Source organism: Hyperolius riggenbachi, chromosome 4, assembly GCF_040937935.1.
Source record: "Hyperolius riggenbachi isolate aHypRig1 chromosome 4, aHypRig1.pri, whole genome shotgun sequence".
In the NCBI taxonomy this organism is placed as follows: Eukaryota; Metazoa; Chordata; class Amphibia; order Anura; family Hyperoliidae; genus Hyperolius; species Hyperolius riggenbachi.
The window spans coordinates 466,579,153-466,607,100 of NC_090649.1; the positions used below are offsets into that span (position 1 = coordinate 466,579,153).

At 48.4% G+C, this 27,948-nt stretch overlaps 1 protein-coding gene across 3 annotated transcripts in view; it reads left to right on the top strand.

Annotated features, from left to right (window-relative positions):
- Window positions 1-27,948, top strand: part of TAF1A (TATA-box binding protein associated factor, RNA polymerase I subunit A) — a 76,856-nt gene that overhangs the window by 21,237 nt on the left and 27,671 nt on the right. For 2 of the 3 annotated variants that reach the window (XR_011019481.1, XM_068232872.1), the window contains exons 6-9: window positions 1,878-2,008; window positions 3,512-3,670; window positions 20,256-20,322; window positions 26,661-26,784. Coding sequence is in view for 1 of the 3 variants with exons in the window: in XM_068232872.1 (XP_068088973.1) it covers window positions 1,878-2,008; window positions 3,512-3,670; window positions 20,256-20,322; window positions 26,661-26,784 (481 nt within the window). In the remaining 2 variants the exon portion in view is untranslated. The remainder of the gene's footprint in view (window positions 1-1,877; window positions 2,009-3,511; window positions 3,671-20,255; window positions 20,323-26,660; window positions 26,785-27,948) is intronic. The other variant, XR_011019482.1, reaches the window with a different exon arrangement.

A 27,948-nucleotide genomic window follows, 5' to 3' on the forward strand; every position in this document is an offset into this window, starting at 1 on the left:
AATTATGAGTAAGCATGCATAAACATTTCTTTACCAAGTGTTGCAGCAATATCACCCCAGGAAGTGGGGACTCCGTAAGTCCTCCATAGGGGAAAACACCTGGCGATACTATCCATCACGTCTGTTGGTCTCAGCAAAGTCCCCAAGCCCAGGCGTTTTCCCAACCCAATTATACTTCCTAAACCATAACACACGCAAGCGCGTATACGGTCGCTGTCGTAGGCGCGTGATCACAGTATAAACCTATGACATCTGCTTTTGCACAATACAACACAGCAGAGCGTGGAAACCTTGTGCACAGGCCATGGCTTCAGCCTTCATAAACCAGATGAAACCAGTTAGAACAAGATAAAGATGGAACTGCAATGTAAAAAACATGTTCTGATGATCTAAAGTTACCTCCAGTAACTCCAGAGGCTCGAGGTTAACTCCATAACTCAACTGTAACTTTATAGATCAGATGGGATGTGAACAGCAATCTAATACATATAATCCATACATACAGTCCATACAGTACATACATGTCCATGTTCATGTGCAAATTTGGACAGAGGCGCCAGGCAGGTTAAAATGATCTAAAAACAACTAAAAAGGAGGAGTACAGGTGGACTTGCCTCCTGAAATGATGGACAATTGTCCATATATAGTCCACCTTGGGTGGAGGGGACTTTCCCCTTCTTTCTATCTACAGAGAGCGACTTCTTAAACCTGAGTGGGGTCAGGTTCTAATGCTCCCCACCTGCATTTCAAGTGGTTGCCTATGTGGTAACACGTGTTTGTGAGTATATCCACATCTGTTAATTATTTCGCCAACAATTGTTAGACTTACTGCACTATATATTGGGCTCTCGGTTTTTCTTTTTGTTTCAAGTGTATGTTCATGTTCATATTCAATAATATGTAGAATTTAACCTATTTTGGTTCCTGGACTTAGAAACTACGTCCAGGAACCATGCGCACTCCCGCGGCCGATCGCGCGCGTGTACGCGCGCTCCCGGCCTGCAGTTTGTTAGCTAGGCAATCAGTGAATCGGATTATGGAGCCCGATCACTGATTCCTCTCCCCCGCTGAAAAAGCGACAGCTTCTCTCGGAAGCTGCGCCTTTTCTGACTGTTACCTCCCCCATGCGTCGCTCTAAGCGTGTGTTACGCTTAGAGTGACGTCATGTAAACAACTCATGGCCACCATCTTGTGGCCAAAAAGTAATACTACAACTAAAAGTAAAAAAAAATGAAAATCAACACACATTTACATTATAAACATATTGTTTACCTCCCACCCTCCCAAAACTACCCAAATAAAATGTTTAATATATAAAAAAAAAAAAAAAAAAAAAAAAAAATTACAATAAAAAAAAAAATTTAAATATTTACCTAAGGGTCTAAACTTTTTAAATATCAATGTAAAGATGAAATATTTCTATATTTTTTTTTTATTTTAAACTTGTAAATAGTGATAGATGCAAAACGGAAAAAATGCACCTTTATTTCCAAATAAAATATTGTCGCCATACATTGTGATAGGGACATAATTTTAACGGTGTAGTAATCGGGACATATGGGCAAATACAATACGTGAGTTTTAATTATGCAGGCGTGTAAAACTATAATGGCTGAAATCTGAGAAATACTCAATTTTTTCCGTTTTTTTCTTATTCTTCCTGTTAAAATGCATTTACAGTAAAGTGGCTCTTAGCAAAATGTACCCCCCAAAGAAAGCCTAATTGGTGGCGGAAAAAACAAGATATAGATCAGTTCATTGTGATAAGTAGTGATAAAGTTATAGGCTAATGAATGGGAGGTGAACATTTCTCAAGTGAAAACGACGGAACGCGAATGGGTTAAGAATACTAGACCTTTGACAAACGTGTTTTTCAGAAATGGATTACGCTTCCCGCTCTTCCACCTCGCAGGACGCAAACAGCTTTTCTAGACAAGCGAGTATCGCCTTTCAGGAGATCCTTCAGTTTCCGGGCGTCTGGGATCCTTTTGTTCTTTCCTATGTGGAGGTAAGATGTCAATTGCGATCGCAATTTAACCAATTACGATGTAAAGAAAATAACAAACGGGCTTTTTGCAGCATTTCAGCCACAATTGCAATGCGATTCTCATTCCCTGCACAACAAGCGCAAAACTCAGTTGCCAAAAATTCTTAAAGTGAGCCAGAGACGAAGCACCCTCATGTATTTTACCATCTAGATCACTGGAAACATTAGCGAAAACACCTACCCTGCTCTGTTTCATTCTTGACTGTTCAGCCTGCTTCTAATCAGCCCTGATAAAATCCCAGACTGAGCATTCAGTCTGGCTTTGCTATAATGACTCAGCTATAATGATTCCTGAGCAGAACCACAAGGGGGCAGGCTTGGGCTTGGAAAAGACATCAGAGAACACAGACTCTGCTATAAAAATTCCTGAGCAAAGCCAGACTGAATGCTCAGTCGGGGATTTTTTTCATGGCTGATAAGAAGCAAGCTGTGCAGTTAAAAATGAAACAGAGTGCAGGGTAAGTGTTTTCTCTAATGTCCCCATTGATATATATGGTAAAATACATGAGGGTGCTTAGTCTCTGGTTCACTTTAAAGGACAACTGAAGTGAGAAAAAACATTGAGGCTGCCATGTTTATTTCCTTTTAAAACAATACCAGTTGCCTGGCAGCCCTGCTGATCTATTTGGCTGCAGTAGTGTTTTGAATAAAACCAGAATCGAGCATGTGGCTAAACTTTTCAGATCTGTCAATGTCAGAAACAGCTGATCTGCTGCATTCTTGTCCAGGGGCTGTGGCTAAATGCATTAGAGGCAGAGGATCAGCGGGATAGCCAGGCAATTGGTATTGTTTACAAGGAAATAAATATGGCAGCCTCCATATCCCTCTCGCTTCAGTTGTCCTTTAATGCAACATTGCAATTGCTAGGCCTTAGCGCAGTCTGTAGTCACTCATCTTATAGTGGGGAATTAGCAGGGCTCATAAGTGTGTCGGCAGCCAGTGCTAGCGAGGTAGTACAACAACAACAACAACAAATAACATTTGTAAAGCGCTTTTCTCCCGTAGGACTCAAAGCGCATAAGCATGGCTCCGACCATCGTGGTACAGAGGTAGTAGAGGTAGTAGGACTGTGCAGTGAGCCACAACAGAGTTTACTAGTGCTAAAGGTGGCCAAACATCTAGCAATCTATGGGCAGATTGACCTAAAGACAGATCTTTCTCTGGATCCAATCAGAGAGGGATCTGTTGATCGCCCATACACCGCAGGCGACGCCCAATAGATTTCAGCATGAAATCTCTGAGGAATCGGCCTTGTGATGCCTCTGCTCATATCTGTGCTTTTAATGTTTTATCTCTTAGCTGTACTACACATACAAATCATTATCTTATAAGTTTATTTTCACTTCAGATTCCCTTTAAGCCATTTCAATTTATAATTTAGTAAACCTCCATTTTTTTTTTTTTGTTGTATTTCTCCCCTCCCCTTCCGCGTTTCCCCACCTTTTTGTGTCTTCTTGGTTGCAGCTCCTGGAGTCATCAGGCCGTGCAGACAAGGCGGAGGTGGTTCTGACGGAATATGCTTACAATAACAAGAACCCAGCGAACCCCAACGCCCATGTATACCTGTACGAGTTCAAGAAGAGGAACGGCGCTACATGTGACGCGCTCATTAAAGTACTGAAAGTAAGTGGCTGAAGGCTAGCAAAGATGGAGGATTCTGATTGGTCGCCCTGAGCACCGGCTCTGCTCCTGTTGGGCACCTTCTTTCCTGGCACTGCTTTTTGATACACATGCCCTTGTGTTCTCCAGGAGAGACTGCGATGTGGGAGTGTGCAAGTCTGCTGACTGTCAGTGGATTCTTCCACTGTGCAAAAATGTGCCCCGACTTTATGGCGCTAGTTACAGAGCTTCTGCTCACTCTGTATTCCAAAGGAAAAGTACAGATTCCAGGCAGGTCAAGAAGAGCAATTTCAGCTTTAGTCAAGGCAGAGGTGTCAAACTCAAACACAAAGTGGGACGTAATTGAGCACTGGGACCAAGTTGCGGTCAATGTCTAGTAGCCAACTGCCTCCCTTATGTTACTTGGTGTCTAACCCCTCCCCCCCCTGTTGTCAGTTCCCAGGTATCTAGTGACCCTCTTCCCTCCCCATATACAGTTCCCTGGTGTCTAGTAGTCCTCCCACCTTCCCTCTCCTATACAGTTCTCTGGTGTCTATTGCCCCTCTTCCTCACTTCCATGTACAGTTTCCTGCTGCACGCACGCACGCACGCACGCACGCACACACACACACACACACACACACACACACACTTCCCTGGTGTCTAGTGATTTCCCCCTTTCTCTCCCAAATAGCTTCTCTGGTGGTCTAGGGCTTCACCCCCAATATAGCTTCCCTGGAGGCCAGGAGTAGAAACCACATTTGATGGCTCTGAGGGACAGATTTGGCCCGCAGGCCAGCATTTGATCTGTATGAGTTAAAGGTATACTTAAGTAAAAAAAAAAAAAGATGATTTTTACTCACCTGGGGCTTCCCTCAGCCACCTGAAGCTGTATGGTGCCCTCGCAGCCTCGCTCCGATCCTCCTGTCCCCGCCGGCGGCTACTTCCGGGTGCGGCGACATGCTGGGAACGCGAGTCATTCTCCGCGTTCCCAGCCGCTACATCACCCTCTATGCTGCTATAGCGTATAACATATACGCTATAGCAGCATAGAGGGTGATCTAGCGGCTGGGAACGCGGAGAATCACTCGCGTTCCCAGCCTGTCGGCGAACCCGGAAGTAGCCGCCAGCGGGGACAGGAGGATCGGAGCGAGGCTGCAAGGGCACCATACAGCTTCAGGGGGCTGAGGTATGCCCCAGGTTTTTTTACTTAAGTATCCCTTTAAAGGGAACCAGAGACGCCGGAATCCTAAAAAGAAAAAAAGCTTTTATACATACCTGGGGCTTCTTCCAGCCCCATAAGCCTGCATCGCTCCCACGCCGCCATCCTCCGCTTCCTGGATCGCCGGTACCGGGTCCTGTCACTTCCAGTGGACGCGGCCAAATGTCCGCATGAGCAGGGGTTCCCTCCATACCCTTACGCATACAGCTGCGCAGTATGCAGTTGCACACGTACGGGTATGCCGGGAGGCCCTGTGATGCGGACAATTGTCCGCGTGCTGCCGCCGACTGGCCGAAACTACAGGACCCTGTACCGCCGGATACAGGAAGCGGAGGAGGGCGGCGTGGGAGCGATCCGTGCGTATAGGGCTGGAGGAAGCCCCAGGTATGTATAAAATCTTCTTTCTGGGGCCTCTCGTTCCCTTTAAGGGAACATGAAGTTAGATGGATATGGAGGTTGCCATATTTATTTCCTCTTTAACAATACCAGTTAACTGGTGTCCTGCAGATCTTTCAGGCATCAGTAGTTTATGAATCATACCTGCAACCAGCATGCAGAAAAGCTTAAAGGGGCACTATGGTGAAAAATTGTAAAATGCATGTAAACACATACAAAAAAGTGCATTTTTTTCCAGAGTAAAATGAGCCATAAATTACTTTTCTCCTATGTTGCTGTCACTTATAGTAGGTAGTAGAAATCTGACAGAAGCGACAGGTTTTGGACTAGTCCATCTCTTCATAGAGATTCTCAGTATGGCCTTTATTCTTTATAAAGCTCTTCCCTAAAAGGATTTAAACAATGATGCTGGCCAGCTTCCCTGCGCCCTACACCGTTTTTTGGCAGTTGGACAGAGCAACTCGATGGACGTATGTCTTTTTTCAACCAAAATAACTATGTAACTATGTAACTGCTTTAAATTACCAAAAAGTCTTGTGGACACTGATAGGTTTGTAGCCATTTGCAATAAAGGGGAGGTTTCAATTTAAAGTGCACCTGAACTTTTGTACAGAACAGAAGGAAAGCATAATGAAATGCACCCTGTATGTACTTAGAGAGTTTAGCCTATCTAATACCCCCCTCATCTGTGACTAATCACAAGTTGTAATTTGATCCCTCAGCCCTGTCAGTTGAATGACATGGCAGAGAGGCTAGTTTGAAAGCATAGGTTGTTAACCCATTGTCTGCTTCCATGAAAGCAGGAAGTAGACACACTGCTAATCTTTTAGAGCTGAGATGAAGTTATGAGTTCAGGTCCGCTTTAACCTTCCTGGCGGTAAGGTAGTTCGGGGTAAGCCACGCAGGAGGTTTTTGCTTAAATTTTTTTTATTTTTTTTTTTGCTGAACGCAGCTAGCACTTTGCTAGCTGCGTCAGCACACCGATTGCCGCCGCCCCACGCTCGATCGCCGCTATCCGCGCCGCCCCCCCCCCTCACACTCCGTGCGCTGCCTGGCTAATCAGTGCCAGGCAGCGCTGAGGGGTGGATCAAGACTCCCAAAGACGTCACGACGTTGGTGACGTCATCCCGCCATGGCGACGGGGGAAGCCCTCCAGGAAATCCCGTTCTTTGAACGGGATTTCCTGATCGAAGCGGGCGGGGGGATGCCGCTACATGATTTAAAAAAAAAACATTAAAAAAACCTGCTGCGCTGCCTCCTGGCGGAAAACATTAGACCGCCAGGAGGGTTAAGGACAGTGGGTGACATGGGATTGCCCCCCTGGTGGTCACCTTTGCATCGGATGCCACTGTTGTGTTGCACAGATGCTGCTGTTTGGCCTATACTTCTAGAGGTATTCATTACATCTTGCACACAGCTGTTAAGGCTCATTATCTTGCTTTTATATGGAAATAATTTACATAGAGGCTGCTTTGAATCCTCTGCCATCATGTTCTAATAACTGAGATTGAATGGGAGAGTTTATGCGCTGTGACTAGCCGCCTATGATGACATCCACATGCCCAGGTCTTGTCTCCATAGGGCCGGTTCTGTGTCCAGGTGGACTGGGGTGGGTGGCATTTGATCCTAAAGGTCCCGTACAAATGCCTGACTTATGCCTGGTACACACCATGCAATTTCCCATCAGATAGATGGGTCGATAGATAATTTCCGACAGATCCGTTCGGATTTCCAATAGTTTTTTCAGATCACTTCTATGGAAATCCATCAGAAAAACGATCAGAAATCAGATCGGACCTGTCGGAAATTATGTTTTCGACCCATCTATCTGATGGGAAATTGCATGGTTTGTACTAGGCCTATAAGCCATCCCGAGCCGTAGCTCTGGTACAAAATTAGTTACTTAGAGTTGGTGCTCTGATGTCCCCCGTCGCTGACCTCCACATCGGGGCCGCGCTCCGCGCTCCCCTGTTATGAGCGCGGCCGTGCAGTAGTCACGCGAGCACACATGCGCAGTAGCAGTCTGCAGCTCCAGCTTACTGCGTATGCATATGAGCATGCTTGCACAGATACTGTGCGGCCCCAATAGGATTAGCGACATTGCCTTGTCGCTAATCTTCCAGGGGGCCACGCTCAGCGACAGGGACGATAGGGGAGGGAAGCCTCAATAGGATCCTGAGGCTTCCCTCTCTTTAGATAAGTATCTAATTTTGTATCCGATCTTCGAATCAGTTACACTTTAAGTCGCCTGCGGGTGCCAATGACTGCCCCCTTACCCAACCCACAAGCGATCTGCCCAGCGGATCTACTCACCCCCAGCGGCGCTGCTCCCCTGCATGTTGCATGACGTCACCCACGCAACGCTCATTGTCACGGTCTCTCCCGCTTAGCAACACAGTGAGTCATCGTCGTCTGCTACACAGCTGGAGGTACGTATACACCTTTTGATGGATGTTTCCCGTTGGGGATCAGGACCTGATTCCATTGGGTGACTTTGCTGGGCCAGGCTGCAAGCATGCGGGCGTGTCAGCTGTGTTCCTAACGACGCTCTGTGTTGCTATGTGGGGGGGCGTAGGAACAACGTGTGATGTGTGCGTGACGTCACATGGGGGTGCGGCATGATTCCAGTGGAATTGGTGTGGTATCGGCGTAGCTGGAGATGAGCAGATCGCTCGTGGGTTGGACGTCGGGGGCAGTCGTACACACGGGCCTTGACACGCATGTGCGCAACAAGGCCAAGCGATTTCGCCCAAGAGGGTCAGTTACTGATTTTCACGGGCGACATCTGTCAAAGGTCTGTATGCATCCTAACAGCAGTTGGACATTATGTCCTCATAGGCTGCACCTCTTGTATAAGATGCAGCTACCTGTATAGGTAAATATTCTGTTTCAGCATCATAGGTCAAGCACTCCTTTGCCTACATGGCATTTTGCAGTCTCTTTCTTGCCCATTTGTTACATGCTGCGTATGTTCACCAATACAACCAATACAACTGGGCTATGCTAAAAACAAACCCCTAAACCCTTTCCTCCCCACCACTGACTGGACAGCCCCCAGCTGCTGAAATCCTCCCCTGACTGGACAGCCCCCTGCTGCTCAAATCCGCCCTCCCCTGACTGGATAGCCTCCTGCTGCTCAAATCCTCCCTCCCTCCCCTGACTGGACAGCCTCCTGCTGCTGAAATCCTCCATCCCCTGACTGCACAGCCCCCTGCTGCTCAAATCCTCCCCTGACTGCACAGTACACTGCTGCTCAAATCCTCCCCTGACTGCACAGTACACTGCTGCTCAAATCCTCCCCTGACTGGACAGTCCACTGCTGCTCAAATCCTCCCCTGACTGGACAGTCCACTGCTGCTCAAATCCTCCCCTGACTGGACAGTCCACTGCTGCTTAAAGTGTATCCGAGACAAACTTTTTTTTCATTGCATAATTGTGTTCCTTACATATAGTTTATAGGGCATTCCTCAAGCCAAATACTTTTTTTTTTTTTTTTCTGACCCACAGCTTCTCCAAAATGCCAAGGCACTCAGACTCATGTAGCAAGGGCTTATGGGAGCACAGTCTGGGCAGGAAGAGGAGGAGGAGGAGGTTACTAGCCAGAGATTTCAGAGGCAGAGGGGGAGGGGGGAGTGAATTTTTCATAGGCTGAGGGGTGAAGTTGCAGATTACCTGTGTAATGATGACAAAGAGAACATGGCCACTCTCATTGTATCACAGGAATAAATCATCATAAACTGTTGAAGCTGTATGCAGCCAGATTTGCTGTGTAAACTATCTAAACTTTAGATAAGCTATATAGACAAGTTACTTGTTATAGTTAGTTTTTCATCTCGGATCCGCTTTAAATCCTCCCCTGACTGGACAGCCCCCGACAGCTCAAATCCTCCCTCCCTGACTGGACAGCCCCCTGCTGCACAAATCCTCCATCCCTGACTGGACAGCCCCCTGCTGCACAAATACTCCCTCCCTGACTGGACAGCCCCCAGCTGCACGAATCCTCCCTCCCTGACTGGACAGCCCCCTGCAGCACACATACTCCTTCCCTGACTGGACAGCCCCCTGCTGCACAAATACTCACTCCCTGACTGGACAGCCCCCTGCTGCACAAATACTCCTTCCCTGACTGGACAGCCCCCTGCTGCACACATACTCCTTCCCTGACTGGACAGCCCCCTGCTGCACACATACTCCTTCCCTGACTGGACAGCCCCCTGCTGCACAAATACTCCTTCCCTGACTGGACAGCCCCCTGCTGCACACATACTGCTTCCCTGACTGGACAGCCCGCTGCTGCACAAATACTCCCTCCCTGACTGGACAGCCCCCTGCAGTACAAATACTCCCTCCCTGACTGGACAGCCCCCTGCTGCTCAAATACTCCCTCCCTGACTGGACAGCCCCCTGCTGCTCAAATACTCCCTCCCTGACTGGACAGCCCCCTGCTGCTCAAATACTCCCTCCCTGACTGGACAGCCCCCTGCTGCTCAAATACTCCCTCCCTGACTGGACAGCCCCCTGCTGCTCAAATCCTCCCTCCCTGACTGGACAGCCCCCTGCTGCTCAAATCCTCCCTCCCTGACTGGACAGTCCCCTGCTGCTCAAATCCTCCCTCCCTGACTGGACAGCCCCCTGCTGCTCAAATCCTCCCTCCCTGACTGGACAGCCCCCTGCTGCTCAAATCCTCCCTCCCTGACTGGACAGCCCCCTGCTGCTCAAATCCTCCCTCCCTGACTGGACAGCCCCCTGCTGCTCAAATCCTCCCTCCCTGACTGGACAGCCCCCTGCTGCACAAATCCTCCCTCCCTGACTGGACAGCCCCCTGCTGCACAAATCCTCCCTCCCTGACTGGACAGCCCCCGGCAGCTCAAATCCTCCCTCCCTGACTGGACAGCCCCCTGCTGCACAAATACTCCCTCCCTGACTGGACAGCCCCCTGCTGCACAAATACTCCCTCCCTGACTGGACAGCCCCCTGCTGCACAAATACTCCCTCCCTGACTGGACAGCCCCCAGCTGCACACATCCTCCCTCCCTGACTAGACAGCCCCCTGCTGCTCAAATACTCCCTCCCCTGACTGGACAGCCCCCTGCTGCTCAAATACTCCCTCCCCCCTGACTGGACAGTCCACTGCTGCTCAAATCCTCCCTCCCTGACTGGACAGCCCCCTGCTGCACAAATCCTCCCTCCCTGACTGGACAGCCCCCTGCTGCACAAATCCTCCCTCCCTGACTGGACAGCCCCCTGCTGCACAAATCCTCCCTCCCTGACTGGACAGCCCCCTGCTGCACAAATCCTCCCTCCCTGACTGGACAGCCCCCTGCTGCACAAATCCTCCCTCCCCTGACTGGACAGCCCCCTGCTGCTCAAATACTCCCTCCCCTGACTGGACAGCCCCCTGCTGCTCAAATACTCCCTCCCCCTGACTGGACAGCCCCCTGCTGCTCAAATCCTTCCCTCACTGTACAGCCCCCTGCTGCTCAAATCCTCCCCTGACTGGACAGTCCACTGCTGCTCAAATCCTCCCTCCCTGACTGGACAGCCCCCTGCTGCACAAATACTCCCTCCCTGACTGGACAGCCCCCTGCAGCACAAATACTCCCTCCCTGACTGGACAGCTCCCTGCTGCACAAATACTCCCTCCCTGACTGGACAGCCCCCTGCTGCACAAATACTCCCCTCACTGTACAGCCCCCTGCTGCTGCACAAATCCTCCCTCCCTGACTGGACAGCCCCCTGCTGCACAAATCCTCCCTCCCTGACTGGACAGCCCCCTGCAGCACAAATACTCCCTCCCTGACTGGACAGCCCCCTGCTGCACAAATACTCCCTCCCTGACTGGACAGCCCCCTGCTGCACAAATACTCCCTCCCTGACTGGACAGCCCCCTGCTGCACAAATACTCCCTCCCTGACTGGACAGCCCCCTGCTGCTCAAATACTCCCTCCCTGACTGGACAGCCCCCTGCTGCTCAAATCCTCTCTCCCCTGACTGGACAGCCCTCTGCTGCTCAAATCCTCCCTCCCCTGACTGGACAGCCCCCTGCTGCTCAAATCCTCCCTCCCCTGACTGGACAGCCCCCTGCTGCTCAAATCCTCCCTCCCCTGACTGGACAGCCCCCTGCTGCTCAAATCCTCCCTCCCCTGACTGGACAGCCCCCTGCTGCTCAAATCCTCCCTCCCCTGACTGGACAGCCCCCTGCTGCTCAAATCCTCCCTCCCCTGACTGGACAGCCCCCTGCTGCTCAAATCCTCCCCTGACTGGACAGCTTCCTGCTGCTCAAATACTCCCTCCCTAACTGGACAGTCTTTTTATTTCCTGCCTTTCTTGCACTGGAATGATGGAGTTACACAGGACACCGGTTGTCATTTTACACATGTACACATTTCCTGCCCCTTATACATTTTTGGCTGCCACGTGTATGTGTCCCGCCCCAGACCCACCTCCCCCCCCCCCCCTACACTCACACTACGCTGATGCAAAGAGATTTATATCCCATTCTCATCCCTTTAGTCATTCATTTCTTGCCAGAAACCAATCATCCAAGTTTAAGTCTCACACATGTTGTTTCACTGCAGAGATCAGTCATCATGTTTACTTTCATGGCCCATGGGGTGATGTCCTCTAATCAAACCATAATGCTCATTGACGCAATTCAGTCTCAGATCGGCTGTCTGATTTCTGAAGGTTCCAGCCATATGCAGGGCAGTGTTCCAAAAGTCTGGCATTATATCAAATGTGTATTTTCTTTTATGCGCTAGATTCTTCTCAGGCTATACTATTCCAAGTGTTCATGCACTTATCCTTAAATGATACCTGACCCCGGGGAAGTTGCTAGCCCCAAAGATCCGTGGCATGTGCCACAGATCTATTCTAGGATGCCCTGAATGTCCTCCAGGCAGAGTAAGACAGAGGGCGACTGTACTTGCCTCCGGTCGCTTGGTCTCCAGATTCTGCAGACATCGTCTCTTCTGGGCTTCTCTCCCTAGTGTCTGAGAATGAATGAGACGTCAATGCTCCTAGCGTCTGAATCTCAGATGCTAGGGGAGAATCTTCAGCTACGGAGGATGTCTCCAGACTTGGAGAGCGGATGGAGGAGATGAGTAGTTCCTCTCAGTGTGCTACTCTGCTTGGGAAGGGGGGGGGTGTCAGAAGGATCAGGATGCATGCTCCCTATGGATGTTTTTCTGCAACCCGCCACTACCCGAAGCGTATAATTCTAGCACAACTCGCCTTTCGGAATCCCCCGCAGCCTCTTCCTACTTCCTTTCCCAGGCGTCGTCAGCCGCGTTGGTAACCGCGCCCCCTGTGATGACGTGACCGGAAGTTCTCACAGGCGCTGATATTAAAGTGATGGACAGCTGGGAGAGGAAGAATGAAGAAGGTAGAAGCTGTTGGTGTCATCCCGGAAGGTAAGTTGTTACTATGCCGGTTCTCCTATGCTGCCTGGCTACCTATACTGGAGGACGCCACCTACCTAGCTAACCTCTGGGGCAAATATACTGGCAGCACCTACCTAGCTAACCTTTACTAGTGGCAACTATACTGGCAGCACCTACCTAGCTAACCTTTACTAGTGGCAGCTATACTGGCTACTTATACTGGAAACCTCTACCTAGCTAACCTATACTGGGGGCAACTATGCTGTCTACCTATACTGGAGACACCTACCTAGCTAATCTATACTGGGGGCAACTATGCTGGTTACCTATACTGGAAACTCCTACCAGGCTAATCTATACTGGTGGCATCTATACTGGCTACCTATACTGGAGACACCTACCTAGCTAACCTATACTGGGGGCAACTGTACTGGAGGCACCTACCTGGCTAAACTATACTGGGGGCATTGTGAATTTAGTGATTTGAAGAAAATCTTGAAAAAAGCAATTTTTTAGAAAAATCGCAATTTAATTTTTTTCCTAAAATCGTGCAGCCCTAGTTCCACAGTACTGGCTCTGCTACTAGGTAGTGTCTTTACCTTCCCAAGTCAAGTTGTTGTTGCAATGCCAGTTTGTCTCTTTAGCACTGTACCCTGTCGCTCTCTTGATCGGATTGACTGGTGAATGCAGAGAGCAGGGGCTGGGCCAACCTAGCATTGTCGGCTGTTCTCTGCCATGACCGGTGCACAAACTTTACTGCTCCACTGTAGTAGAACATTGTGGTTGTACAGTGCCTATGCCTAAACCTGTTGGGCAGGGGTCTAGTCCTGGGAAAAGAAGTGAGTGGACTCACTCGGAGAATGCCAAAAATGGGCGTGGTCAAGCACACCATGGGCGTGGTCATGGATGGGGCCAAATATACATGACCTTAGCAGTGATGTAAACGGTCTGCCGAGGAAGTTTGAGCTCTGCCGTAGTGTATACCCCAAAAATAGATGTAATCTGACAGCATTTCACCAAAAAGACACATAATCTGGTAGAAGTTGCTCCAAAATACAGATAATATGGAAGTGGTTCCCCCAAAATAGACAATGTGCCAGCAGCAGTTCCATCAACATACACATAATTTGGAAGCAGTTCCCCAAAATACGCGAAACCTGGCAGCGGATCACCCAAAATACACGTAACACCCAAAGGACATATAATCTGGCAGTAGTGGTCCCCCAAACATACACAATCTGGCAGCAGTTCCCCAAAATACACGTAATCTGGCAGCAGCCGTTCCCCTAACATACACATAATCTGGCAGCTGTTCCCCAAAATACATAACAGCGGTTCCACAAAAATGCAGATAATCTGACAGCAGTTCCCCCAAAATAGGTACCCCCAGGTAGCCAGGTCTATAGGTGTCCCCAGTATAAGTAGCCATGAGTATAGTAGTCCCCAGTATATGTAGCCAGAGGTATAGTTGCCTAGTATATGTAGCCAGTGGGATATGTCCCCAGTATATGTAGTCAGGGGTATATATGCCCAGTATATGTAGTCAGGGGTATATATGCCCAGTATATGTTGCCAGGGGTATATATGCCCAGTATATGTTGCCAGGGGTATATATGCCCAGTATATGTTGCCAGGGGTATATATGCCCAGTATATGTAGCCAGGGGTATATATGCCCAGTATATGTAGCCAGTGGGATATGTCCCCAGTTTATGTAGGCAGGGGTATATGTGCCCAGTATATGTTGCCAGGGGTATATATGCCCAGTATATGTTGCCAGGGGTATATATGCCCAGTATATGTTGCCAGGGGTATATATGCCCAGTATATGTAGGCAGGGGTATATGTGCCCAGTATATGTAGGCAGGTGTATATGCCCCCAGTATATGTAGGCAGGGGTATATGTGCCCAGGTAGCCAGGGGTATATGTCCCCAGTATATGTAGGCAGGGGTATATATGCCCAGTATATGTTGCCAGGGGTATATATGCCCAGTATATGTTGCCAGGGGTATATATGCCCAGTATATGTTGCCAGGGGTATATATGCCCAGTATATGTAGGCAGGGGTATATGTGCCCAGTATATGTAGTCAGGGGTATATGTGCCCAGTATATGTAGGCAGGTGTATATGCCCCCAGTATATGTAGGCAGGGGTATATGTGCCCAGGTAGCCAGGGGTATATGTCCCCAGTATATGTAGGCAGGGGTATATGTCCCCAGTATATGTAGGCAGGGTTATATGTCCCCAGTTATGTAGGCAGGGTTATATGTCCCCAATAGAGTTGGGCGAACTGTTAGCGCAACTGCAGCCGAACTGTTCGGCTGCCCAACCTGTCATTTTGATGTGGCTCTTACTACTGAGTCATGAGTGATGTCACACACATGCGCAGAGAGTGCCCGGCAACGGGAGCGCGATCTAGGACGCGCTCCGCCGGGCCAGCGCAGACGTACTACTCCGGGTCATTGCGACCCGGAAGTAGTAAGAGCCACAGCCACATGACAGGTTGGGCAGCCGAACAGTTCGGCTGCAGTTGCGCTAACAGTTCGCCCAACTCTAGTCCCCAGTATATGTAGGCAGGGGTATATGTCCCCAGTATATGTAGGCAGGGGTATATGTCCCCAGTATATGTAGGCAGGGGTATATGTCCCCAGTATATGTAGGCAGGGGTATATGTTCCCAGTATATGTAGGCAGGGGTATATGTCCCCAGTATATGTAGGCAAGGGTATATGTCCCCAGTATATGTAGGCAAGGGTATATGTCCCCAGTATATGTAGGCAGGGGTATATGTCCCCAGTATATGTAGGCATGGGGTATATGTCCCCAGTATATGTAGGCAGGGGTATATGTCCCCAGTATATGTAGGCAGGGGTATATGTCCCCAGTATATGTAGGCAGGGGTATATGTCCCCAGTATATGTAGGCAAGGGTATATGTCCCCAGTATATGTAGGCAGGGGTATATGTCCCCAGTATATGTAGGCAGGGGTATATGCCCCCAGTATATGTAGGCAGGGTTATATGCCCCCAGTATATGTAGGCAGGGGTATATGTCCCCAGTATATGTAGGCAGGGGTATATGTCCCCAGTATATGTAGGCAGGGGTATATGTCCCCAGTATATGTAGGCAGGGGTATATGTCCCCAGTATATGTAGGCAGGGTTATATGTCCCCAGTATATGTAGGCAGGGGTATAGGTCCCCAGTATATGTAGGCAGGTGTATATGTCCCCAGTATATGTAGGCAGGGGTATATGTCCCCAGTATATGTAGGCAGGGCTATATGTCCCCAGTATATGTAGGCAAGGGTATATGTCCCCAGTATATGTAGGCAAGGGTATATGTCCCCAGTATATGTAGGCAAAGGTATATGTCCCCAGTATACTCTCCCCTCCAGTGTCGGGCCCGGCGGCGAAACTGGGCGGAGACAAACAACGCTGGAGGGGAGAGGCAGGAAGGGGAGCACAAAGGTGAGGGATGGGGGGGGGGGAGATGTCCGCCCATCCTCACTGTCCCCATAGCTCGCCTTCTCTGCGCTGCTCCCCTCCACACAAGCCAGGGTGAACGGCGTTCACTCTGAAGAAAAAGTGGGTGGACGCCGTTCACCCGCGTCCACGCAGGATTCGACCCCTGCTGTTGGGTTAATGATCGTTCAGGGTGACAGTATGAGTGAGTGTACGAGGCTTAGAGAACAGTGATGCCGGACATAAAGCCTATCAGTGGACATACACATGATGGTGCATATGAACTGTCTTGGCTGGTTGAATTAGAGAAGTTGCTGAGGAGTCTAAGTAGGATAAAGGGAAGCACTGCACTGACAATTGAAGTGTGAAGAATATGGAGGCTGCCATATTTTTTTTCCTTTCAAACAATACCAGTTGCCTGGCATCCCCGCTGTACTTTTTGGCTGCAGTAGTGTGTGTGAATCACACCAGAAACAAGCATGCAGCTAATCTTGTCAGATCTGACAATAGTATCAGAAACACCTGATCTGATCTGCATGCTTATTTAGGGTCTGTAGTTAAAGGGACACTTAAGCCTCAAAAAAAACCAAACGAATTTTACTCACCTGGGGCTTCCAGCAGCTGTATCGTGCCCACGCCGACTCCATCATATGCTTCTGGCCCCGCCGGCAGCCACTTCCGGTCTCAGCGACAGGCCGGGAACGCGAATGATTCTTCGCTTTCCTTGCCACAATAGCGCCCTCTATGCTGCTATAGCATATATATAGCATAGCACAGCGGTGGCGAACCTATGGCACGCGTGCCGGGCCCGGCACGCGTAGCCTAATCTGCTGGCACGCCACCGCTACTTATGAACTGGCCGCAGCGTCTACTAGACGCCGCCGCACCACTTCATATCCCGCAGCCCCGCAGTCTCCCGGGAGGCAGACCAGGGCTACGGCAAGATGGCTGCCGAAGCCCTGCTCTGGAGACTGTGTCTCCAGTACAGGGCTTCGGGCGCCATCTTCCCGTAGCCCTGCACTCTGCCTGTCAGCGGCAGCGCGGGAGACTGCAGGAGGAACGTCCGGGGGAGATGCGCGCCAGAGCCCAGCCAAGAGAGAAGACTTCTGTCAGGTGAGTACATTACTTTTTTTTTTTTTCAGGTAAAATGCGGCCCACTGTGTTATTTTCTGGTAAAATGTTTTGTCACATTGTGTTTATGTCCTGTGACATGCTGCCCACTGTTTGTTTTCTGGTGAAATGTGGCCCACTGCGTTTTTTTCTGGTGAAATGTGGCCCACTGCGTTTGTTTTCTGGTGAAATGCTGCCTGCTGCGTTTGTTTTCTGGTGAAATGTGGCCCACTGCGTTTTTCTGGTGAAATGCTGGCCGCTGCGTTTGTTTTCTGGTGAAATGTGGCCCACTGCGTTTGTTTGCTGGTGAAATGCTACCCTCTGCGTTTGTTTTCTGGTGAAATGTTGCCCGCTGCGTTTGTTTTCTGGTGAAATGTGGCCCACTGCGTTTGCTGGTGAAATGCTGCCCGCTGCGTTTGTTTTCTGGTGAAATGCTGCCCGCTGCGTTTGTTTTCTGGTGAAATGTGGCCCACTGCGTTTGCTGGTGAAATGCTGCCCGCTGCGTTTGTTTTCTGGTGAAATGCTGCCCGCTACGTTTGTTTTCTGGTGAAATGTGGCCCACTGCGTTTGTTTGCTGGTGAAATGCTACCCTCTGCGTTTGTTTTCTGGTGAAATGCTGCCCGCTGCGTTTGTTTTCTGGTGAAATGTGGCCCACTGCGTTTGTTTTCTGGTGAAATGTGGCCCACTGCGTTTGTTTGCTGTTGAAATGCTACCCTCTGTGTTTATTTTCTGGTGAAATGTGGCCCACTGCGTTTGTTTTCTGGTGAAATGTGGCCCACTGCGTTTGCTGGTGAAATGCTGCCCGCTGCGTTTGTTTTCTGGTGAAATGTGGCCCACTGCGTTTTCTGGTGAAATGCTGCCCGCTGCGTTTGTTTTCTGGTGAAATGCTGCCCGCTGCGTTTGTTTTCTGGTGAAATGTGGCCCACTGCGTTTGCTGGTGAAATGCTGCCCGCTGCGTTTGTTTTCTGGTGAAATGTAGCCCACTGCGTTTGCTGGTGAAATGCTGCCCGCTGCGTTTGTTTTCTGGTGAAATGCTGCCCGCTGCGTTTGTTTTCTGGTGAAATGTGGCCCACTGCGTTTGTTTGCTGGTGAAATGCTACCCTCTGCGTTTGTTTTCTGGTGAAATGCTGCCCGCTGCGTTTGTTTTCTGGTGAAATGTGGCCCACTGCGTTTGCTGGTGAAATGCTGCCCGCTGCGTTTGTTTTCTGGTGAAATGTAGCCCACTGCGTTTGTTTGCTGGTGAAATGCTACCCTCTGCGTTTGTTTTCTGGTGAGATGCTGCCCGCTGCGTTTGTTTTCTAGTGAAATGTGGCCCACTGCGTTTGTTTTCTGGTGAAATGTGGCCCACTGCGTTTGCTGTTGAAATGCTACCCTCTGTGTTTATTTTCTGGTGAAATGCGGCCCAATGCGTTTGTTTGCTGGTGAAATGCTACCCTCTGCGTTTGTTTTCTGGTGAAATGTTGCCCGCTGCGTTTGTTTTCTGGTGAAATGCTGCCCGCTGCGTTTGTTTTCTGGTGAAATGTTGCCCGCTGCGTTTGTTTTCTGGTGAAATGCTGCCCGCTGCGTTTGTTTTCTGGTGAAATGTGGCCCGCTGCGTTTGTTTTCTGGTGAAATGTGGCCCACTGCGTTTGCTGTTGAAATGCTACCCTCTGTGTTTATTTTCTGGTGAAATGCGGCCCAATGCGTTTGTTTGCTGGTGAAATGCTACCCTCTGCGTTTGTTTTCTGGTGAAATGTTGCCCGCTGCGTTTGTTTTCTGGTGAAATGCTGCCCGCTGCGTTTGTTTTCTGGTGAAATGCTGCCCTCTGCGTTTGTTTTCTGGTGAAATGTTGCCCGCTGCGTTTGTTTTCTGGTGAAATGCTGCCCGCTGCGTTTGTTTTCTGGTGAAATGTGGCCCGCTGCGTTTGTTTTCTGGTGAAATGTGGCCCACTGCGTTTGTTTGCTGGTGAAATGCTACCCTCTGCGTTTGTTTTCTGGTGAAATGCTGCCCGCTGCGTTTGTTTTCTGGTGAAATGCTGCCCGCTGCGTTTGTTTTCTGGTGAAATGTGGCCCACTGCGTTTGTTTTCTGGTGAAATGTGGCCCACTGCGTTTGTTTGCTGTTGAAATGCTACCCTCTGCGTTTGTTTTCTGGTGAAATGTGGCCCACTGCGTTTGTTTTCTGGTGCAATGTGGCCCACATTGCATTATTTTCTGCTGAAATGTTGCACACATTGCGTTTATTATCTGGTGTCTGGGTAACTTGCTGCATTTATTATTAAGGGCTCATTCACACTACAGAACGTATGCACGAATGCGATTTCATGCATGCGCTGCCAACGCACAGTGATCGCACGGAATGCACGTTGTGGTGCGCTAAAGCGTGGACGTCGGCAGCTGTACCCATGGGGGAAACGTATGCGTTGTGCGTTAAAATGTTCCCAGATACGTTACAACGTAACGCATGGGAACGCACACCTGTAGTGTGAATGGTAACATGGAAGTCTATTGACTTTCATGTTACCATATGAATCTTACATTATGTGCGTTGCGTCAAAACTGACAGTGCAGCAAATAGTGTGAATGAGCCCTTAATGGTCATAGTTGGCTATATTTGCTGCTTTGGGGTTACGGCGGGTATAAATGGCATCATACAGTTTCTGCACACCCATGATGCGAATCCTCGTTTCACCACATCATGGCGGAATACACTGCTTTCTTATGCCTCGCTGTTATATCATTATGTTAGCTCCGCCCATACAATATCATGGCCACGCCCATTTTTCAGCCTCTGAAAGGTTAGCCATCACTGGCATAGCAGCATAGAGGGCGCTATTGTGGCCGGGAACGCGAAGAATCACTCGCGTTCCCGGCCTGTCTGGTCCTGTCGCCGAAACCGGAAGTGGCCGAAAAAAGACGCTCAGAAAGCTCTGATGGTCAAAAAAGCACTCAGAAAGCGCTCCTAGGGCCAGTGCACACCAAAAACCGCCAGCTTAAAGGCAAACGCTTGAGGTAAGGTTTAACCCATTACAGTGCTGACTGAGATGTTTCTCTCCCTCAGGTTCTGCACAGTCTGGTCCCATCGCACAAACTCATGCTGGACTACAGCAAACTTCTGAGAAAGTCCGGTAAGATGCGTGATGTTCTTCTGTAATCAGGATTAGTGTTGATTGCAATGGGTTATTTCACTTTTGCAGCATAGTTGGCACACTCACCTTGCAGCGCTGGGTCCCCAGTTTGGATCCCAGCCAGGGCGTTATTTGCATGGAGATCATATGTTCTCCCCATGTCTGTGTGGGTTTCCCCGGGGACTCCAGTTTCCTCCCACATCCCAAAAACGTACAGATAAGTTAATTGGCTTCCCCCTAAATTGGCCCTAGACTACGATACATACATTACACGTTACATAGACAGAAGACTATGGTAGTAATTAGATTGTGAGCTCCTCTGAGGGACAGTTAGTGACAAGACAATATCTGTACAGCGCTGCAAAAGATGTTGGCGCTATATAAATACGAAATAATTTTTCGTAATCACAATTTCACATTTAGTCTTGATTTTGCATAATTTTGTGCAAGTTATGCGAAATTGAGTTCATGGAATTCACTAACGTATTGTGAACACCTTTTTCGCACGAGTATAGGGACATGAGAAAAAACCTTTCGATGTAAACGAATGTTTCGCAAAATGACAAGTCAATGTGAATATATGCACTTGAATTACAATTACAGGTAATCCCCAGTTAACTAACAAGATAGGGACTGTAGGTTCGTTCTTAACCTGAATCTGTTCTTAAAGCGGATCCGAGATGAAAAACTAACTATAACAAGTAACTTGTCTATATATCTTATCTAAAGTTTAGATAGTTTACACAGCAAATCTAGCTGCAAACCGCTTTAAAGAGAACCCGAGGTGGGTTTGACGAATGGTATCTGCATACAGAGGCTGGATCTGCCTATACAGCCCAGCCTCTGTTGCTATCCCAAACCCCCCTAAGGTCCCCCTGCACTCTGCAATCCCTCCATAAATCACAGCCACGCTGCTGACAAACAGCTTGTCAGAGCTGGCTGTGTTTATCTCTATAGTGTCAGTCTGCTGCTCTCCCCACCTCCTGCAGAACTCCAGTCCCCGCCTGCATCCCTTCCCTCCCTGCTGATTGGAGGGAAGGGACGGGGGCAGGGACCGGAGCTATGCAGGAGGCGGGGGAGCAGCTGAGACTGACACTACAGATGTAAACACAGCCTCACAGAACGGCTGTGATTTATGAGGGATTGCAGAGTGCAGGGGGACCTTAGTGGGGTTTGGGATAGCAACAGAGGCTGGCCTGTATAGGCAGATCCAGCCTCTGTATGCAGATAACATTCTTTAAACACACCTCGGGTTCTCTTTAATAGAAAATTATTTCTTCCTGTGATACAATGACAGCAGCCATGTTGTTGTAAGCATTACACAGAGGCAGGCTTATCTGAATCTTGAGCACACAGCTTGTGAAAAAAAAACCTAAGCCCCCCCCTCCTCCCCTCTGCCTCTGAAATCAATGGCTAGTAACACCACCTCCTCCTCCTGCCCAGACTGGGCTCCCATGAGCCCTTGCTACTGCCAAGGCTCTCTGAAAACCTGTGGGCGTGGTTTATTTAGTTTATAGGGAATTAGAGTATTAAAACAAAAACAAAAAAGTATTTGGCTTGAGGAATACCCTATAAACAATAGGAAAGGAACACAATTATGCAATGAGTAAAAGTTCACCTCGGATCCACTTTAGGTCGGAACCTTGTGCCATCTCTGTCCCCTGTACCTTCTCTGTGCCCCCCTGTGCCTCCAGTCCCCCCCCCCCCCCCCCCGTGTCACCTCTGGCCTCTGTACCTGCTTATGCAAGTTTAAAAGCCTTTTTTTTCTTTTAATTTGTTTTTAAATCGATTTTCTCAAAAATTACAAGTCCAATTTGAAAAAAAAAAATTTGACTTGTTCCCAGGAAACACAGAATCCTTGCCGTTCATATCAGCGGGTTGTTCGTAAGTCGGGAACTACCAGTACATTTGATGCGTTGTAAGAATAAAGATGGTCATACATCTAGCAATGATGGGCATTTTTGACCAAGAGACAGATCTCTCTCTGATTGAATCTGATCAGAGAGAGATCTGTTCCCTACCCACACACCGCAGGCCGATTCCCGATATCTTGGGAATCTGCTTCATGATGCCACCCCTGGCTGCATCCCCCAAATGTTTTATATGCCCAAGTGTCCACTGTACTTCCACATTGGCGCCCCATGTGGCTGTTGGCGTTATAGCATGTGGGGCATGTGACATTACACACGCCCCCACATGCTTTGTCAGTAGTCATGTGGTACTCTAATGCAGAAGTACGGCAGGCACAGCGGTGGACACTAGTGGGTTGCATGACAGTATTTTAATGCAGCACGGTGTTGTAGTGGTTAGCACTCTCGCAATGCAGCGCTGGGTCCCCGGTTCAAATCCCAGCCAGGTCAACCTCTGCAAGGAGTTTGTATGTTCTCCCCTTGTCTGTGTGGGTTTCCTCTAGACACTCTGGTTTCCTCCCACATCCCAAAAATTTACAGATAAGTTAATTGGCTTCCCCCCAAAATTGGCCCTAGACTACGATGCATACACTAAACTATATAAACAAATGACTATGGCAAGGATTAGATTGTGAGCTCCTCTGAGGGAGAGTTAAGTGACAAGACAATATACTTTGTACAGCGCTGCAGAAGATGTCGGCGCTATATAAATACTAAATAATAATAATGCACAGACACCGGGGCACATCAATCGTTTGTGAGGGACAGCGACCCAGGGCTCTGTAGCGTTCATTGTTCTCAATTATCACACAGCGTTCCCACCGTGCACCCGACTGACCATGTCGGCCCGAGATTTCTCAGCATGTTGTATCGATGCATTCAACTAACTGCAGCCCAATGCAATGTCTGATCATCGATCAGGCATGCTTGTGGTGGCACCTTTCATACGATTCGATAATATTTATCGAATTGGATATTTATCTTGCCCTAGCACTCCTTACCGAATAGGTACTTGCTTAATAATAGGAAGAGCCGAGATTGGAACCCTGGTCCCTTATGTCAGAGGCAGAGCCCTTAACCAACACACGGTCCAGAATAGGAGATTTGTGGCCTGCTTCCAAACCTGGCTCTAATTTGAGCTCTGTGACCTCTCCTCTGAACACACAGCCAGATGGCCAGTGTTGTTATCCACTAACACTTGGTGGCGCATGTGAGCACCACCTATTGTTCTCTGATGCACTTGTCGGCTTTGTACTGTAATGTTTTGTTTTTTTTTCACCATTGAAGATACCAAAGTCCTCTCTTCTACACGAGACTGAACTCAGAACTTCCTCTCTGCTCTAAAAGACAAGCAACAGCATAATAACCTTTAAAGAGAAACATTTCTTTGTTACAGCCAATACAAATCCTGCAATACATCTGCAGTTTGTCTACTTCCTGCTTTCATGGAAGCAGACATATTGTTAACACCCCGTGCTTTCAAATGAGCTTATCTGCCGTGGCAGTAAGCTGACACAGCTGAGAGATCAAATTACAACTTGGGATTAGACACAGATGAGGGGGAATCAGGCAGCCTAAACTCTTTAAATCCATACAGGGTGCATTTCTCGAGGTTTACCTTCTGTCCTGTGCAAGAGTTCAGGTCCACTTTAAAGGACCACTGCAAAAATCGTAAAATTAAAATAAAATAAAAAAAGTACATACAAATAAAAAGTATGTTTCTTCCTGAGTAAAATGAGCCATAAATTACCTCTCTCTCTCATGTTGCTGTCACTTACAGTAGGGAGTATAAATCTGACAGAACCGACAGGTTTTGAACTAGCCCATCTCCTCATGGGGGGGGTTCTAAGGGTTTTCTTTATTTTCAAAAGCCCTTTGTTGGCAGTTGGACAGAGCAACTGCCACTCACTAACAGTGCAGCAATCAAGGGAGGCTGGCCAGCATCTTTGTATAACTCCTTTTCAGGGATTGTCTTTTTAAAGAGACTCTGTAACAAAATTTTGAGCCTTTTGATTTCTTCTATCCTATAAGTTCCTATAGCTGTTCTAATGTGCTCTGTCTTACTGCAGCCTTTCCTAGTTGCACAGTGGCTGTATTATCTCTGTGTTATATGATCTAATCTTCTCTCCTCTGTCGGCTCTGTCGGGTTGAGGCACTCAGGCTGGAATGTGCTGTGCTGTTTGTGATTGGATAGAAGCTATACACACCCTCTCCAGGCCTCCTGCACACTCTGTATGACTCACACACTGAGCTACTCTCATCCTATCCCTTGCTATGTCTTTTCTTTGTAAACATTGCATAAACATGGCAATTACAAGCCAGGATTGCAGCAGGGAGTGGCAGAAACAGCACAGAGGGGCCAATGAGAACATAATGAATAGAATGGTATGCTTTTAATTGTAAGAATTTTACAGTACAGATTCTCTTTAAACTATAAAGGCCATGCTGAGAATCCTCCATGAAGAGATTGACTAGTCCAAAACCTGTCGGTAATGTCAGATTTCTACTAGCTACTGTAAGTGACACCAACATAGGAGAAAAGTAATTTGTGGCTCATTTTACTCCTAAAGAGATGTCCTCCTTATTTGTATGTGTTTCATGTATTTTAAATGTTACCATTTTTCACGATAGTCGTCCTTTAAGTACATGAGCAGAATGAGCAGTTGTTCAGGCTGTGAACACATGGATAGACTAGGGTGTAATACAGCAATATACCAGCAGGTGGCGCTCATCTCCCGCAGAATAGTGTCCCATGTGAGGGGTGGGCTGCACAGCTGGACATTATCTGTGGTTACAGGAGTGTTGGGAGGATGAGTGGCGGGCTGGTCTGTCTCTACCGCTGTGCGATGTCTGTATAATCCCAAACACTAATAGAATCATGCCCTTGTGTTTCATCTGTTTTATTGCCCCGACTGCCTTTCATTTTCACTATTTACTGGTTAATAACGCTATTTAGCGGTCAGTAATAATTATTCAGGAGTCCGATTACTGTTTTATAGGTCAGTGCAGGGAGAGGGGCGTCTGGAGATCAGGAGAAGGTCGGTATTACCCGGGAATAGGGATGGCCAATGAGATTCTAAAAGGATGCAAATTTTATTCATCTTGCGATTGGACCAACCAAGTAAGCAACTGCTGCATCAGATTGGATGGTTTCCAAGCTGAGTACATTTGAAAAAAGGCAGCATCAACTAGGAATAATTATTGCCTTATTGACCATCCCTCTTTTTTGACTATTGGTGCAGACACTAAGCTGTCAGCTCCCGCTGGCCACTCGTGGTCTGATGGAAGGTGGGAACCGCCTAAGTGCTGTGACCAGCCAGGATTTTGATTTTAAGGGCTGGCTCAGACGGACGTTTGGAGGCGTTGCGTTCGTTGGCGTCGCGGGCTTTCAGCAGCGTTCGTGTTCTGTTTGGATGCGGTCGCATTTTTTCTTCCCCTAGAGGGACATTAGCCGTCGCGGTAAACCGCTCCTGGAAGCTACATGTAGCTTTCCAGGGGTTCCTTGAACGCCAGGGAAAATCGGGACCCGAACGCTGTGTTTGTGCAAATGCGCTTGAAAGCTTGGTACAAACGCTCCCATTCACTTGAATGGGAGCGTTTAACACCAAGCCCCGAACGCTGGCTCTAAACGCTCTGGAAGCGTCTGTCTGAACCAGCCCTAAAGGACACCTGAACTGTGAGAGATGTGGAGGCTGCTATATTCATTTCCTTTTAAATAATACTAGTTCCCTGACATTTACTAGTTCCCTTGATCTCTTTGGCATCACTAGTGTCTGAATAACACGCCTGAAACAAGCATGCAGCTAATCCAGCCAGACTTCAGTCAGAGCACCTGATCTGCATGTTTGTTGAGGGGCTGTGGTTAAAAGTATTAGAGACACAGGATCAGCAGAACAACTAGGCAATGTGCATTGTAAGTCTGACTGGATTAGCTGCATGCCTGTTTCAGGTCTGTGATTTAGATGCTACTGATGCATGGAAGATTTGCAGGACCGCCAGGCAATGGGTAGTGTTTAATAGGGAGGAAATCTGGCAGCCTCTGTATCTTTTTCAGTGTTGGTATACATTTATCTCCCTGGTGTTTAACTTTAATGTAAATCTACTGACGAAGTTACATCAGAAGGCGGTCAAGGTTTTATATATATATATATATATATATATATATATATATATATATATATATATATATATATATATATATATATATATATATATTACACATAGTCAAAGCAGTAAACAACGCAAAGTGGTCAGTGTGTGAATGGAGCAGTACAGCTTACATCCTGCTTTGTGCAACCTTCTGCACCATTGAGCGGTATTTCCGCATGGCAGTTCAAATATTAGAGGGTAAACCTTTTTTTTTTTTTTTTTAAACAACACGTTTCACTTAAACTATAGTGACCCCTGTGCGATTCTTTCCTCTGACAGAGCTGAGCGAACATCAGCAGCTTGCTCTGCAGGTCGTGTTTGACCTCCTAGACTACTCGGGTTGGAAGCAGAACATGAAAGCTTGGAGGTGTTTGGCGAATCAGCTGAAGGCGTCCCTGCGCTGGTGAGTGATGTCATCGTGCGGATGTGTGGTGTCTGGGTTACTCAGGCAGAGCTAAAAGCAGAAATGAGGAGTGACGCGTAGAAACCAGAAGCAACCAATTAGATGTCTGGGAACTAAGGTCAGACTTCCTGTCAGCCGCCATTGGTCACTGCCACTTTCACTAACTGATTCAGACTGGCACTCATTTCTTTCAGCAGTCAGGTACTAACTGAAGTGTATTGACTACTGTTCTATCCACATTTGCACTCCCACCACCCACACATATAAAATACCCTGACTCTGCAGAAATAAACAATGAGCAAGCATGTTTAGGCCTCTTCCAGATAGACAACTGACGGGCGGTGAATTCAGTGACTGTCAGCTACCATCCTGCACCGGCCGGATACTTGTTAGCACTTGGTAGTGGCGCTGGACAGGTGATCCCCCCCCCCCCCCGTGGAGTTAGACGCAATGTTGGGGTTCTCTGCTGCTGGGTAACGCCACCACATGTCAGCACTTGACCTGCGTGGTGGTAAAGCATTTAAATTGCACGAGAATGTCGCTCGTGGGCGGCAGCTGGGAGGCTGAGGTGCCCGACAAGCATGCAGTTTAGTCTCTCTGTCTGAAAGAGGCCTAATGAAGAGTGTAAACTGCTGGTCTTATTGCCTGTTTGTCAGTTTCCAAAACTCCCTCAGATCAGGTGAAGGGTTGTCACTAATTCCCCAGCCCCTCCTGGTGGGCTGTTCTTTTTAGGCTCTGTTCCCACTTGCACCAGAAGCATGCCCGCTCGGCACATTTTCTGCAGCGTAGCGGCAAACATGAAAATGGTTCTGATGTTAAAAAAGGGGTCTGCTTCCACTTGTGCTTTCTTTGAATAGTTTCTGTAAGTGATTTGTTTTCAGTTAACCTCTCTGCGAGCGCCTAACGCCGATCGGCCGCAGAGTGGCTCCGGTTCTCCTCCAGGACCCCATATGACGTCATCTCGCAAGGAGCAAGATTACACGGGAGGTCGCGCGAGCTCCTGTCACTGTAGACTGCTGTAAACACTGCAAATCAGCCTGCCAGCGGCTGATTAGCGCTGGCAGGCTGTGTTGTTTATTTGACAAAAAATATATATATGCACAGAGTACTGCCTTGTCACGTAACTGTCCCTCAGAGGGGCTCACAATCTAATCCCTGACATAG